We start from the raw sequence: 14,522 nt of genomic DNA, 5'->3' as shown, positions 1-14,522 counted from the left end.
TTAGTCTCCCTATGTTTCCCCGTGTCGTGCTGTCCAGCTTCCCCCTATACTTATACCTCTCGAGTTCTAACGCGTATGCTCTTAACCTGTCCACCCCTCTCACAGAGGTGCGAGTGGTCTCACCCTGTCTGCGTCGGCTGCTGATCTTGCGGAAGAGGGTTCCCTGACACAGGCGGTTCAGTCTCTGCTGGCGAATCAGCTCCAACAGCTCTGGCCTCAGACGCTCCTTCAGCTCTCTACGGGGGGGGGGGGGGGGTAGAGAGAGTCACGCCCACCGCAAATACCATGACGCACTCAACATGATTCATTTCGATGAGCTTTATTTGTCGTATTAGAAGGTCAGACACTTGAATAGATATAGATCAGATAGGACGAGGACAAGTAGCACGAGGACAAGTAGGTAGGATCAGTGCTACTTGGTTGACTGGGAATGTGTAGAATGGGTTGTGGAACTGTGACTGGGAGGGTCACATGACATTTCCAAGCTGTTTGGTGACAAACAGGGCAGACGCAAAGGATAACAACAGCACTGATTCTGATTCCATAGGGGTGAAAAATACTCTGGACCAGAGACAAATGGTACGAATACAGGTGTAAGTATACATACACATACACTAAAAAGGGGCTGATCCCTGCCCTCTAGGGGTCATTGGAGGAAGTACAGGCTTACGAGGGTTGTGTGTGTGTGTGTGTGTGTGTGTGTGTGTGTGTGTCATAGAGAGAGCAAGAAAAAGATTCTGCTGAACAATTTAAGGACTTACAATACAGGCGGAGCGAGGGTCTCTTCTTGGTGCAGCCGCTCCGTCTGGCGTAGTTTGAGGATCTCACTGTAGTTCAGGGCATTCACCTTGTTCTTAAACAGCTCCAGAGACGTGGGCTTACTGGACAGAGTCCTGGTGATCTGTTCACGCACAACCTGCATTACCTGCAGATGGCCAGAATCAGTCAACATTTGATTATTTAAAGGGAAAACATACCAGCTATGTTATGGCTATAGACATGGTTTCTCTGGTGGGTAAACAAGACAATTCAAAAGCCCTTGGGTGGGTCAAAGCAAAAACATTTGGGAACCACTGAGCTATATTTAAGTATACAATACATCTTAGTGTATGTACTGTATGTTTTCATATATTTCAGTAGCTAGCTATCGTGTGAATGTGGGTTTGAGTTGAGAGAAAGCAGACTGTTCCCGCTCTTTGCTCTGCTGGGCACAGTGACGCTTACAAACTCAGACAAGGCTTGACCTCGGGCCCCCCAAAACATGAGTTCTCTGAGGCGAAGGCCACATGACAAAGCACAGGAAGGAGGAAATACGGTAGGGTGTGTGTGTGTGTGTGTGTGTGTGTGTGTGTGTGTGTGTGTGTGTGTGTGTGAGAGAGAGACAGGAAAATCTGGTGTTTCTCTCTACTAACTACAGCCACAGTTTCAAATTCCCTCAAAGAAATCTATGAGCACACACCAAACCAAACTCAAGTCGATCACCCCCCCACTCACTCTTTCCTCCCCTCGGTCTCTCTCCCTTTATCTCAGTGTAGCCATACTCCGAGTGTCTCTCAATGACACTAAACTTGACACCAAGCAGCCGTCGCCATGGGAATGTCATTTGTTTGTGCATCATGGTAACCCCATATGCCCACCCCCCTCCAATGTACATTAGCACCCGTTTGGAGGACTTTAATGAAATGGTACTGAACGTACAGATGTGTTGGGCACACAATAACCATGACCCGTGACGCAGGCTCCGAATTACAGTATCCATGGAGAGCCCGGTATCTATGGAGCAAGAAGTATGGAGCAAGCAATGTTCAGCAATTGCGCACTCATCCTCTATGGAGCACGTGGTATCTGCTGTGCATGCAGCACCCATGGAGGCACATAGCGGTATTTGTTCATAATCCCACCTCAAAATAAATTTGAGGTAATAGAATGCAAAACATAAAAATACAGGTAACTGCCAAAATAAAAGGAAACACTTGAGCAAATGAGGGATACAAAGTATGTTGAAAGCAGGTGCTTCCACACAGGTGTGGTTCCGGAGTTGATTAAGCCATTAAAACATCCCATCATGCTTAGGGTTATGTATAAAAATTCCCAGTTGCACATTATTTAGGCTACCATGGTTAGAAGAGAACTTAGTGACTTGAAAGAGTGGTCTCAACAGAGCATAGGGGGTTTAAAGGGTGTGAGTGTGTTCCTGTTTCAGAGTAATGGACGGCAGGTAGCCTAGTGGGGCAGCAGGTAGCCTAGTGGTCGAATCCCAGAACTGACAAGGTAAAAATCTGTCATTCTGCCCCTGAACAAGGCAGTTCCCCGGTAGGCAGTTATTGTAAGTAAGAATTTGTTCTTAACTGGCCTTCCTATAGTTAAACAAAGGTTACGTAAAAAAAACAAAAAACAAAATGGAGACCGCACCTAGCAGTGGAGGTTTCAGTGAGGAGGCAGACAAAATGGACCCAGTGCAGTGCCCAGGAGTGGCCTTTTATTTGTGGAGAAGAGACACCAAAACTATTGTACACCTATATACAAACAAAATAAACATGACGATGGACAGAACAGGAAACATAAACAAGGGGTTGACTGAAAATAAAAGGTTGAGCTCAATAAACACCAGGCCTCAATGATACCTGTCCGCAACCTGTCCCCTCTCTGCCAAGACAGGACCGACACAGCTTAAGTATAGTAGCTGGGATACTTCCACATGGACCATACCATTACAACCAATCACAAATGAATGGCATAATTACACAAATTAAATGATCTATCACCATATTCAGGAAATCACATTGGCAATTCTGAAATACACACTTCAATTAATAGTGCAGAATCCTGCATAAACCAGAAATAAACCTGGGGAACATTCATCTCCCCCTGAGATTTGGACAGCTTGGCATAACCCAACCACACAGGAAAAATTGCGCTTCAGACCACGGACCTGGTTTGCCAACCCTCCTTATGCAGCAGGAAGGAATAATTCACCTCTTCAATCAACAAGGATTAACAGGTATGTTTTTAAAACATTCTGTACATATTACTAAAAACTGTACAACCAGTGACTGCAAAAAAAAAAAAAATTGATATTAAAAAAACAGAATTCGATCATCGGTATCCTACAACAATGCAACTACATTACACCGCGCTTTATAGTATTCAAAGAGCTCTAAACCATTCTAATACGTAATAGCCAATGTAATATAACATGTATTTATCCATGTAGGCAGAGAAAAATATATTTACAACAACACATCCAAGGAGAATGGCACTAAAACTGTAACTAAAATTGAGACCGTCATATTCTTGGAACAAAACAAAGCTTTCAGTGACACCTCCCTCAAAATGCCCCCAGGTATAATCCTGTGTAACAACATTATTCACATACTGTGTAAAGACCACGTAGAAATGACTAATGAATCCAAATAGAGTATCTCACCTCCATGTTGTGTCTTTCAAGTATAACCCAGAGGCCAACAATGTTAGTTCCACAGTCGAGAGAGAGAGAGAGAGAGAAAAGAAAATGAAATATGAGAGGAGCGAAACAGAGAGGACAGCGGATAGAGGGATAAGAGTGAGTATCACCTTTATAGCATCAGCAGTCCAGAGATGAGGTTATTTTGTAAACAGACACCCTGATAGTCACTCACACCTCGTCCGCCCCCCCTCTCCCCTGCCGTCACTCCTCTGCTTTAACCAATAGAAAGAGGAGAACCCCGGTACAGGAGACGTTTACCTCAGCCATAGTGAGGAGCAGCTGTCTCTGTTCCCTCATAACCCAGCAGAGTGTTTGTGTGTGTGTGTGGAGGATGACTGTTATTGGAGGGAAAGTGCGTGATGGGGGGGGGGGGGTCGTCACACACACAAAGTCCTAGTTGGAGGCACCCAGCTGGCAGCAGCGTGTTGCCAGGAGTGATTAACGGCTGGAAATCGACAGCACAGTTAGGGGTTTATTGGAGGGAAGAGGGAGAGACAGAAAGAGAGGAAGAGACAGGGCTTGTGATCGAATGAGTAGAGAGAAACAGAGAGACTGCAACAGAGGTAGAGGAGGAGGAGAGGCTGAGGGACATGGTAGTAAAAGCCAAATATACACAAAGGGTTCTACCTGGAACCAAAAGGGGTTATTCAAAGGGTTCTCCTATGGAGACAGTCGAAGAACCCTTTATGTTCTAGAGGGCACCTGTGTCTCTAAGAGTGTAGAATCTCATTATGGGTTGTTGACAGTCTGAGGTGTGGAATCTTCTGAGACAGGCACAGTGGAGACAGATACCACTCACTCTTCAAGCTGTAAACAAATTCTCTCAGCACCAGTACTCTGCATTCATCCCCTTAACATTTCTCAGACTTAACAAGTATCTGACTTGAGGGATGAACAAATCTAAAAAGGAGATAAGAAATACCCATAGGGAGATGCCTTTGCTTTGTACCCCCCCCCCCCCCCCCCCCCCTCTCTCTTTTTAACATGGCTGACCACTGTGGCTGACCACTGTCCATCTCTCCATTGTCAGTGTCCAGAGGTTTTTCTCTTGTGTAATTACTGCTGATGGAACCAATTGATTGTGAAGGACCTTTCTCCCTCGCTCTGATTCTGCTATGGAGTGGGATTCTCTTTGTGCTTCTAATGCCCAATTGTCCCTGCTCCACGGGATTGTGGGAGGCAGCAGAGGGCGCAACACAATGACAGGGCCTGCTGGCTGGACACTCGCTCCAATCCAAAAGGTCAAAAGGTTAAGGGTTTATGACCAGAGAGCATTTTGTAAAACATGGGCCTGTTGTGTGGTTTTGGTGTTAATGAATAGTTCTGTCTGAGTGAGTCCAGTGTAGTTAACATTGGAATGGAAATAGCCTGGATTGGGCCCATCCAGCCATCTTTCCTACATTACCCTAGCACGGTATCTATACATTTAGATAGGGCAGCCAGTCGATATTCCATTGTGGTAGCCATTCTGGATGACTAATCGATGTCCCGTTCTAACGATTACAACTGACTAATTATACCCCAGCTGGTTGCCTCCCACAGCCCTCTATAGATTAAACTCTGTGTTTCCTACTCTGTGTGGCTGTGGCAGATGGATGGTATTATCCTGCATACGATGCTTTCTCACAGGACACAGAGAACATACGATGGTGGCAGACAGGACACAGAGAACGTATTGTTTTCAGTGTAGCGCATGCAGGTAAATGCCATTCCACTCCGGATGCCATGGAGTGCTTTGAAGTTACATTTTCTAAATTAGATTACCACTTTGCCGCTCCACAGTTGGCAATGTAAACAAATAGACCATCTATCAGACGATACACTGCAACACGCTTGGACATGATATACAACATATATACACAAAAGTATATGAACACCCCTTCAAATGAGTGGATTTGGTTATTTCAGCCACACCCAATGCTGTCAGGTGTATGAAATCGAGCACGCAGCCATGCAATCTCCATAGGAAAACGTTGGCAGTAGAATGGCCTTACTGAAGAGCTCAGTGACTTTCAACGTGGCACAGTCATAGGACGCCACCTTTCCAACAAGTCAGTTCGTAAAATTCCTGCCCTGCTTCAGCTTCCCTGGTCAACAGTAAGTGCTGCTATTGTGAAGTGGAAACGTCTAGGAGCCAAGTGGTAGGCCACACAAGCTCACAGAATGGGACTGCCTAGTGCTGAAGCTCGTAGCTAGTAAAAAATAGTCTGTCCTCGGTTGCAACACTCACTAGCGAGTTTCAAACTGCCTCTAAAAACGTCAGCACAAGAACAGTTCGTTGGGAGCTTCATGAAATGGGTTTCCATGGCCGAGCAGCCACACACAAGCGTAAGATCCCCATGTGCAATGCCAAGCATCGGCTGGAGTGGTGTAAAGCTCGCCGCCATTGGACTCTGGAGCAGTGGAAACGTGTTCTCACCAATGAAGAACCACGCTTCATCATCTGGCAGTCCGACGGATGAATCTGGGTTTGGCGGATGCCAGGAGAACGCTATCTGCCCCAATGCATAGTGCCAACTGTAAGGTTTGGTGGAGGAGGAATAATGGCCTTGAGCTGTTTTTCATGGTTTGGGCTTGACCCCTTAGTTCCAGTGAAGGGAAATCCTAACAAAACAGCATACAATGACATTCTTGACAATTCTGTGCTTCCAACTTTGTGGCAACAGTTTGGGGAAAGTCCTTTTCCTGTTTCAGCATGACAATGCCCCCGTGCACAAAGCAAGGTCCATACAGAAATGGTTTGTCAAGATCGGTGTGGAAGAACTTGACAGTTTGGCACAGAGCCCTGACCTCAACCCCATCGAACACCTTTGGGATGAACTGGAACGCCGACTGCGAGCCAGGCCTAATCGCCTAACATCAGTGCCCGACCTCACTAATGCTCTTGTGGTTGAACGGAAGCAAGTCCCTGCAGCAATGTTCCAACATCTAGTGGAAAGCCTTCCCAGAAGAGTGGAGGCTGTCCTAGCAGCAAAGGGGGGACCAACTCCATATTAATGGACATTATTTTGGAATGAGATGTTTGACGAGCAGGTTTCCACATACCTTTGGTCAGGTAATATACCTGCTATCTACTTGTAGACATGCTCCCTGTACCCTTCAACTACTTTGTTTCAAATAGCAAGAGGCTGTTTCTTGTACTTGTACATTAGAGTACAGTGTGGGAAAAGGGTGAGATATAGAGTGAGAGTGAGACAGATGTGATGCTGAGACATGGGGTGGGAGTGAGACATGGAGAAAGAGGGAGCTATATGGTGACATTGCAGTGTGGGTTTTGTTACCTTGTCAAAGTCCTCCTGCGTGGCTCTCATCTCCTTCCAGGTCTTATTGAGCAGCTGGATGCAGATGCAGAAGAGCTCGTCCAGCAGCTGGTCCTGAGCGAAGAAGATGGGGTGGTAGTCTGAACCTGTTTCTGAGGCTAGTGGTGAGTGAGTGAGTGAGTGAGTGAGTGAGAGATGAGCAGATGAGCTCACATTTTTCAGCATGTTTTTACAAAAATATAGATTTATATAAACTTGGATTTTTCAGCAAGGACATATACAGGATACTACCCTCCACAACATAACCTTCACTGCAAATCAGAACTCTAAACCAACAACCTGATTTTGGATTCATACTACCAAAGATTCTTATTTCCAAGCTATACAGCAAATGCTCTGGCAAACAAACAACAGAAGCCTGAAAACACCATCCAACTTGGAACGGAGTAATGTTTAGTCTGAAGCTACATTTAAAGCAAAGAAGAAAAATACATTAGAATTATATATTTTACTTTATAAGGACTGAATGATAAGATAAAGCCTTAGCTAGGACAGAACATATCTGAATGCAAATTCAATTTGCACTGAGGTGTGAAGTGAGAAGTGAGCTCAACAATGGCAGGAGAGTATCACAGCCTACCCCACCCAAATGCAGAGGCATCTGAAGCCCCCTCCCGCTGTTCAGAGTTCATTACAATGCAGTACACTCTGGATGTAAAAAAAATGACAAAGCATGAAAAAAAATAAGCTCCTTATGGAAAATCAAGAGACACCCTTTGTTGACTATTATAAAAATGGGAACATAAGCAATTTAATCTTCCACACAGACCATCCCCTGGCATGGAGCTATATTAACCAGACCATCCCCTGGCATGGAGCTATATTAACCAGACCATCCCCTGGCATGGAGCTATATTAACCAGACCATCCCCTGGCATGGAGCTATATTAACCAGACCATCCCCTGGCATGGAGCTATATTAACCAGACCATCCCCTGGCATGGAGCTATATTAACCAGACCATCCCCTGGCATGGAGCTATATTAACCAGACCATCCCCTGGCATGGCGCAGTGCTATATTAACCAGACCATCCCCTGGCATGGCACAGTGCTATATTAACCAGACTATCCCCTGGCATGGCGCAGTGCTATATTAACCAGACCATCCCCTAGCATGGTGCAGAGCTATATTAACCAGACCATCCCCTGGCATGGTGCAGAGCTATATTAACACACTATCCCTCTGTTCAGAGGGGGGGGGGGGGTGTTAGCGATGGGTGGAAACTCAGGATATTAGACATCGAGGACTCAGAGTCAGCCAACGTCAACCTGTACAAGTCTGGAACAGTAATGGTACAGGGCATTCCCAAACAGTTTCAGCTGGACTTTCACATAATCAAAGAGGTAGCTCAGCAGGATAAGCTCTCTCTTGAGAAAGATATCCCCACCCTGAGAGTGTCAGACCAGACCTCTTCATTATTCAACCCCACAGACGAGCAACCCCAAGAGGAATGTCAAACCTCCCAGCACAGAGTACTACCCCCTCATTGAAATGAAGGATAAATTCACCCAGCTGGAAGTAAGGCACGTGGAGCTGGAAAAGCAGGTGAACACACTCCAGTCAGCACAAAACAAATAGTCCAGCTCAACAACACCCCCTCAACCAGACACAGAGAGCTGGAGGTGGAGAGAAACATATCGACACTGGACTGTGGTGAGACAACATCATCAGGAGAAGAAGAGCAGGAGCAGGAGAAGAACAGAGCACTAGAGGAGAAGGTGAGTGTGCTCAAGGAGAAGGTGGAACGATGATATGTGACAGAGAACAACCCATTAGAGAGCTGGCCACCCCCACAAAGAAGCCAGCAGAACAGCCCACATCAGACCCTGACAAAAGTCTGGACACCACAGCAGAACAGTCCACCCCAGACCATAGCCTCGACATCCCAGTAAGACAGACAAATGAAGAACCCCAAGCCCAGGTGATCCCACCCCCTCTGAGCACCCCTCCTGTCAGCCACCCTGATAGCCCTCCTGACAACCCCCCCACACCCACTGAGGACATACACAAGACACAGATCGTACTCCTTATGGACTCAAACAGGACATATATACAAGAAAATGTACTTTTTCCCCAAACACAGTGTCTAAACTCTGGTGTCCAAACACCCAACGCACCCTAGATCTTCTGTCCAACAAGGTTCTCCTAGCCACATAATAATACACACAGGCACAAATGACCTGAGAGCACAGGAGAAAAGGGTGGCCACAGCACTAAAGGCAGTAATTTAAAAAGCTTCTTCTACCTTTCCCAAAGCACAAGTGGTTAACTCCACCCTGCTACCACGAAAATACTTCCACCTTGCTACCATACAGCGGGTAAACGCAAGTATTTCCTGTTGACTGTGCCTCAAAAGCAAATGTACACCTGGCCCAGCCTTACGACCAGGTCCACCTATACAAGGCAGCAGTGCAAACCTTTGTCCATACCCTAAAGGACATCGCCCTCAACTGCAGCCCCAACACCTCACACAGGAGCAACAGACACCCCGCCCAGACCAGAGAGATACCCCCTCCGACCTGCATCCAGACCAGCGAGACACCACCCCCCCCCCCAGACCAGCGAGCCCCCCCCCCCCCCCCCCCCCCCCGCCCTACATCCAGACCAGCGAGACACCACCCCCCCCGCCCTACATCCAGACACCACCCCCCTGACCTACATCCAGACCAGCGAGACACCACCCCCCTGACCTACATCCAGACCAGCGAGACACCACCCCCCTGACCTACATCCAGACCAGCGAGACACCTCCCCCCTGACCTACATCCAGACCAGCGAGACACCTCCCCCCTGACCTACATCCAGACCAGCGAGACACCTCCCCCCTGACCTACATCCAGACCAGCGAGACACCTCCCCCCTGACCTACATCCAGACCAGCGAGACACCTCCCCCCTGACCTACATCCAGACCAGCGAGACACCTCCCCCCTGACCTACATCCAGACCAGCGAGACACCTCCCCCTGACCTACATCCAGACCAGCGAGACACCTCCCCCCTGACCTACATCCAGACCACAGAACAGAGCAATACTCAATCATGAGGCATCAAAGCTAAAGGAACTGAATAATATAAAGAAATGCTATAAATGGAATGAAAGTAGTGTGGGAACCTACCAAAAAACAATTAGGCATCAACAAATTCAATCCCTTTTAGACAACTTCCTGGACAAAACGTTTCACTATAATAGTGAAGGTGTAAACTTGGCAGTAGAAAACCTAAACAACATTTGACCTCTCAGCTTCCCTATCAAATCTAAACATTTCAAACAGAAAACTGAAGAAAATGAACAACAATGACAAATGGTTTGATGAAGAATGCAAAAACCTAAGAAAGAAATTGAGAAACCTATCCAACCAAAAACAGAGACCCAGAAAACCTGAGTCTACGCCTTCACTATGGTGAATCACTAAAACAATACAGATATACACTACGTAAAAATATGGAACAGCACGTCAGAAATCAGCTCAATGTAATTGAAGAAACCATAGACTAAGAACTTCTGGGAAAATTGGAAGACACTAAACAGACAACACGAATAGTTATCTATCCAAAACGGAGACATATGGGTAAACCACTTCTCCAATCTTTTTAGCCCTATAACAGAGAACAAACAGCAAAAACTATTAAAGACTACCAGAACCCACTGGATTCTCCAATTACATTGAATGAACTACAGGACAAAATACAAACCCTTCAACCCAAAAAGGCCTGTGGTGTAGATGGTATCCTCAATGAAATAACAAAATATACAGACCACAACTTCCAATTGGCTATACTTAAACTCCTTAACGTCATCCTTAGCTCTGGCATCTTCCCCAATATTTAGAACCAAGGACTGATCGCCCCAATCCACAAAAGTGGAGACAAATTTGACCCCAATAACAACAGTGGGATATGCGTCAACACCACATGTACTAGCTCAGGTTGACTTACGGGGCTCTCCGATGCTTAGGATCTCACACAGGATGAGAGTCAGCTGGATGCTGCTGCGGGCGAATGGACACTCGTGCTTATCCTCCCTACTGCTGTTCTCCAGAACAAACTAAGAGACAGAAACAGAGAAGGGAGAGAAAGTGTCATGAAGATGACATACCTACCTAACCTGCACCCTAACAAAAGACCCATGTTAGTCCCTTTAACTTCCTCCCACACCCTCCGTTCCCTTGATTTCTCTTCCCCTTCCTATTTTCACCCTGCTGTAGGCATCGGGGTAGCGGGAGGCAAAGTGGGCCATGGTGTCTAGGGCCAGCAGGCCTGGAGGGGCCCGGAGCAAGTCCTGACCTGGGTTACTGTTGTTCTGGAGAGAGAGAGAGGACAGAACAGGGATAAGAACACACACGGTGTATGGTGGGAGACAATGAAGAACGGTATAGATAAGAATAAGACTCGGACAAGTTTAGCAACTGTGAATGATTAATAGTAAGTGATAAGAGTGGAATCCCAACGTCTGATAGCGGGGCAATTATATCAACCAGCAACGGTTGGTATAGATGAGAATACGACTCAGTTGAAAGCGACAGCTTATTGTTGACAGTAAGTGATAGACGAGGTGAGTGAAGAGACACAGAGGCCCAGTGAGTGGGACCGAATGAGGTGGTGGTAAGTGGAATCTCATGGAGTAGACTCACAGAGAAGCCCAGCTTCTTGAACTCCTTGGCGCAGAGGGAGCGTCGTCGCTCATGACTCAAGCTGTTCTCACTCTCCGTCTCAAAGGCCGCCTGCCGCAGGCCATGTAGAATCTCCCTCTGGTCCTGGAGGAGGAAGGGGGAGGACAAGGACGGGGTCGATAACAGTAGAGGGAGACAAAGAGGTAATGAGAAGGAGTGTATATATACATAGACACATAGATATATATATATACACATATACATAAAACTAACTAAGTGGATTTCAAGGATACTGATTCAGCACTTCTCATTAAACTCCTCTCTCCTGGAGTGGGTTAGAGACAGTGGTTTGCTGTGGTTGGTGGGGGGGGGGGTCATCTAACTCACCTGGTTGTAGGAGTCCAGCGGCATCCTCATGCGAGACTCCAGGTGGTTCAAAGTGACAGACTGGAGGACGTACAGGTAATGGGCCATCTCATCCCCCACGGAGGCAGAACTATGGATGATGTTCTGTGGGTCACAACAAACCACGAGGAACAGGTTCAAAACAGAGCGGCATTTACTATGGATAAAATGACTGAAAGGAGGCAAAAAATCATAATAATTCTGCTATAACGACAATTGTATTTCCTCCAATTTGATATTCGAAAGGGAGCAATGACAGTCAGGTATCATTTCACCTCAATCTAGGAACATTCAAAATGGCTTTACCTTATAGATATACTGTCGAAGATTTTTCTTCCCTAGGAAGACAAACAGCTCCTGAAAAGCAATAGTGTATGTTATTACCTGATAATTACCACTAGTACCGTCAGTTATTAATAATGAAATGCAGTGACACTACTTTCCCCACAAGGAGGCAGTAAAAGCTACTCGGTCACAAATCAGGTCAGGGGGAGGGACACAGCAGGTCTTTGCCCCCAGCTGCAGTGACATAATGGTCACATAAATCAGTCTAAACCCTTTGTTTTGAACAGACTCACTCAGCCTGGTTAAACTGATTAAAGTGACTTGCACCTCATTCTGGAAACCAGGGCAGGCAATGGGGAAAGAAAAGAGAGAGAGCAAGGATAAAGAGAGAGAGAGAAAGAGATACCATATTGTACCTGTCTGTCTGCATGTCCAGCTGTCTGTAGCAGAGCCATGAGGAGGGCCATGGCTTTGGTTTGAATCTGCTGGTCTGTCCTGGAATAAAGATAGTATGGGTGGGCGTATGAGTGTTGTTTCGACGATGAGTAGACTTCAGACACTGGGCAAGCTTAAAGTTGCATTTTTCAGAGCTAGATTTAACTGTAAAATGATTTGGAGATGGGGTCTCTATGTTTGTAAGCATTTACAGTATAAGCGCGCTCATTCATTGGAGGAACTGCGCGTCGTTCGTTCCCACCATGCTACCCATGGACGACACACACTTACACCTGCAGTTGTGAGAGCAGTCTCTCTAGAGTGACTTCCTGCTTGACCTGCTGGAAGAGGCTGCTGCTGCTCAGCACCATGCTCTCCAGGATGGCCAGGGACACCTGCTGGATGGACGCATCCAGCACCGTGGCATTGACGAAGCTGGCAATCTGAAAGGTACGATGAGTCAGACACCGGGTGAGATAGATACAGGAGGAGTAGCGTGGGAAAGAAATGGGATAACATGGGAATGGAATCGGTTGAAACTATGCATGATGACTAGTGGTCACCAGAGCTCCTACAGACATTTCTTCATGGTCAAAGATTACACACATGAACATTATGGGTCCAGTTTTCCAGACACAGATTAAGTCTAGTCCTGGCTTTAAATATCACTCTCAGAAGATTATATCTGAAAGACCCTTTTAGTCCAGTACTGGGCTTAATCTATGTACTGGAAACCGAACCTAAATGTATTGTCTAATTCCTTACACATACATACAGTGGGGCAAAAAAGTATTTAGTCAGCCACTAATTATGCAAGTTCTCCCACTTAAAAAGATGAGGCCTGTAATTTTTATCATAGGTACACTTCAACTATGACAGACAAAATGAGGATTAAAAAAATCCAGAAAATCACATTGTAGGATTTTTAATGAATTTATTTGCAAATTATGGTGGAAAATAAGTATTTGGTCAATAACAAAAGTTTATCTCAATACTTTGTCATTGCCAACAAAGGGTATATAACAGAGGTCAGTTGTTTTCTGTAAGTCTTCACAAGGTTTTCACACACTGTTGCTGGTATTTTGGCCCATTCCTTCATGCAGATCTCCTCTAGAGCAGTGATGTTTTGGGGCTGTTGCTGGGCAACACGGACTTAACTCCCTCCAAAGATTTTCTATGGGGTTGAGATCTGGAGACTGGCTTGGCTACTCCAGGACCTTGAAATGCTTCTTACGAAGCCACTCCTACGTTGCCCGGGCAGTGTGTTTGGGATCATTGTTATGCTGAAAGACCCAGCCACGTTTCATCTTCAATGCCCTTGGATGATGGAAGGAGGTTTTCACTCAAAATCTCACGATACATGGCCCCATTCATTCTTTCCTTTACACGGATCAGTCGTCCTGGTCCCTTTGCAGAAAAACAGCCCCAAAGCATGATGTTTCCACCCCCATGCTTCACAGTAGGTATGGTGTTCTTTGGATGCAACTCAGCATTCTTTGTCCTCCAAACACAACGAGTTGAGTTTTTACCAAAAAGTTATATTTTGGTTTCATCTGACCATATGACATTCTCCCAATCTTCTTGTGGATCATCCAAATGCTCTCTAGCAAACTTCAGACGGGCCTGGACATGTACTGGCTTAAGCAGGGGGACACGTCTGGCACTGCAGGATTTGAGTCCCTGGCGGCGTAGTGTGTTACTGATGGTAGGCTTTGTTACTTTGGTTCCAGCTCTCTGCAGGTCATTCACTAGGTCCCCCCGTGTGGTTCTGGGATTTTTGCTCACCGTTCTTGTGATCATTTTGACCCCACGGGGTGAGATCTTGCGTGGAGCCCCAGATCGAGGGAGATTATCAGTGGTCTTGTATGTCTTCCATTTCCTAATAATTGCTCCCACAGTTGATTTCTTCAAACCAAGTTGCTTACCTATTGTAGATTCAGTTTTCCCAGCCTGGTGCAGGTCTACAATTTTGTTTCTGGTGTCCTTAGACAGCTCTTT

The 14,522-nt window shown here is 46.2% G+C and overlaps 1 protein-coding gene across 5 annotated transcripts in view; it reads right to left on the bottom strand.

Moving 5' to 3' along the window:
- Positions 1-14,522, bottom strand: part of LOC110523610 (engulfment and cell motility protein 3) — a 37,310-nt gene that overhangs the window by 2,656 nt on the left and 20,132 nt on the right. For 2 of the 5 annotated variants that reach the window (XM_036978180.1, XM_036978179.1), the window contains 10 exons: positions 12,816-12,967; positions 12,506-12,584; positions 12,111-12,161; positions 11,787-11,909; positions 11,421-11,543; positions 10,985-11,089; positions 10,726-10,834; positions 6,748-6,884; positions 762-925; positions 124-236 (listed from right to left, as the gene is read on the bottom strand). In XM_036978180.1, coding sequence (XP_036834075.1) covers positions 124-236; positions 762-925; positions 6,748-6,884; positions 10,726-10,834; positions 10,985-11,089; positions 11,421-11,543; positions 11,787-11,909; positions 12,111-12,161; positions 12,506-12,584; positions 12,816-12,967 — 1,156 coding nt within the window. The other 3 variants (XM_036978193.1, XM_036978203.1, XM_036978191.1) reach the window with 3 other exon arrangements.

Source organism: Oncorhynchus mykiss, chromosome 1, assembly GCF_013265735.2.
Source record: "Oncorhynchus mykiss isolate Arlee chromosome 1, USDA_OmykA_1.1, whole genome shotgun sequence".
Classification (NCBI taxonomy): domain Eukaryota; kingdom Metazoa; phylum Chordata; class Actinopteri; order Salmoniformes; family Salmonidae; genus Oncorhynchus; species Oncorhynchus mykiss.
The sequence above is the reverse complement of the archived record's forward strand: the minus strand, read 5'-3'. Positions and strand labels throughout refer to the sequence as shown.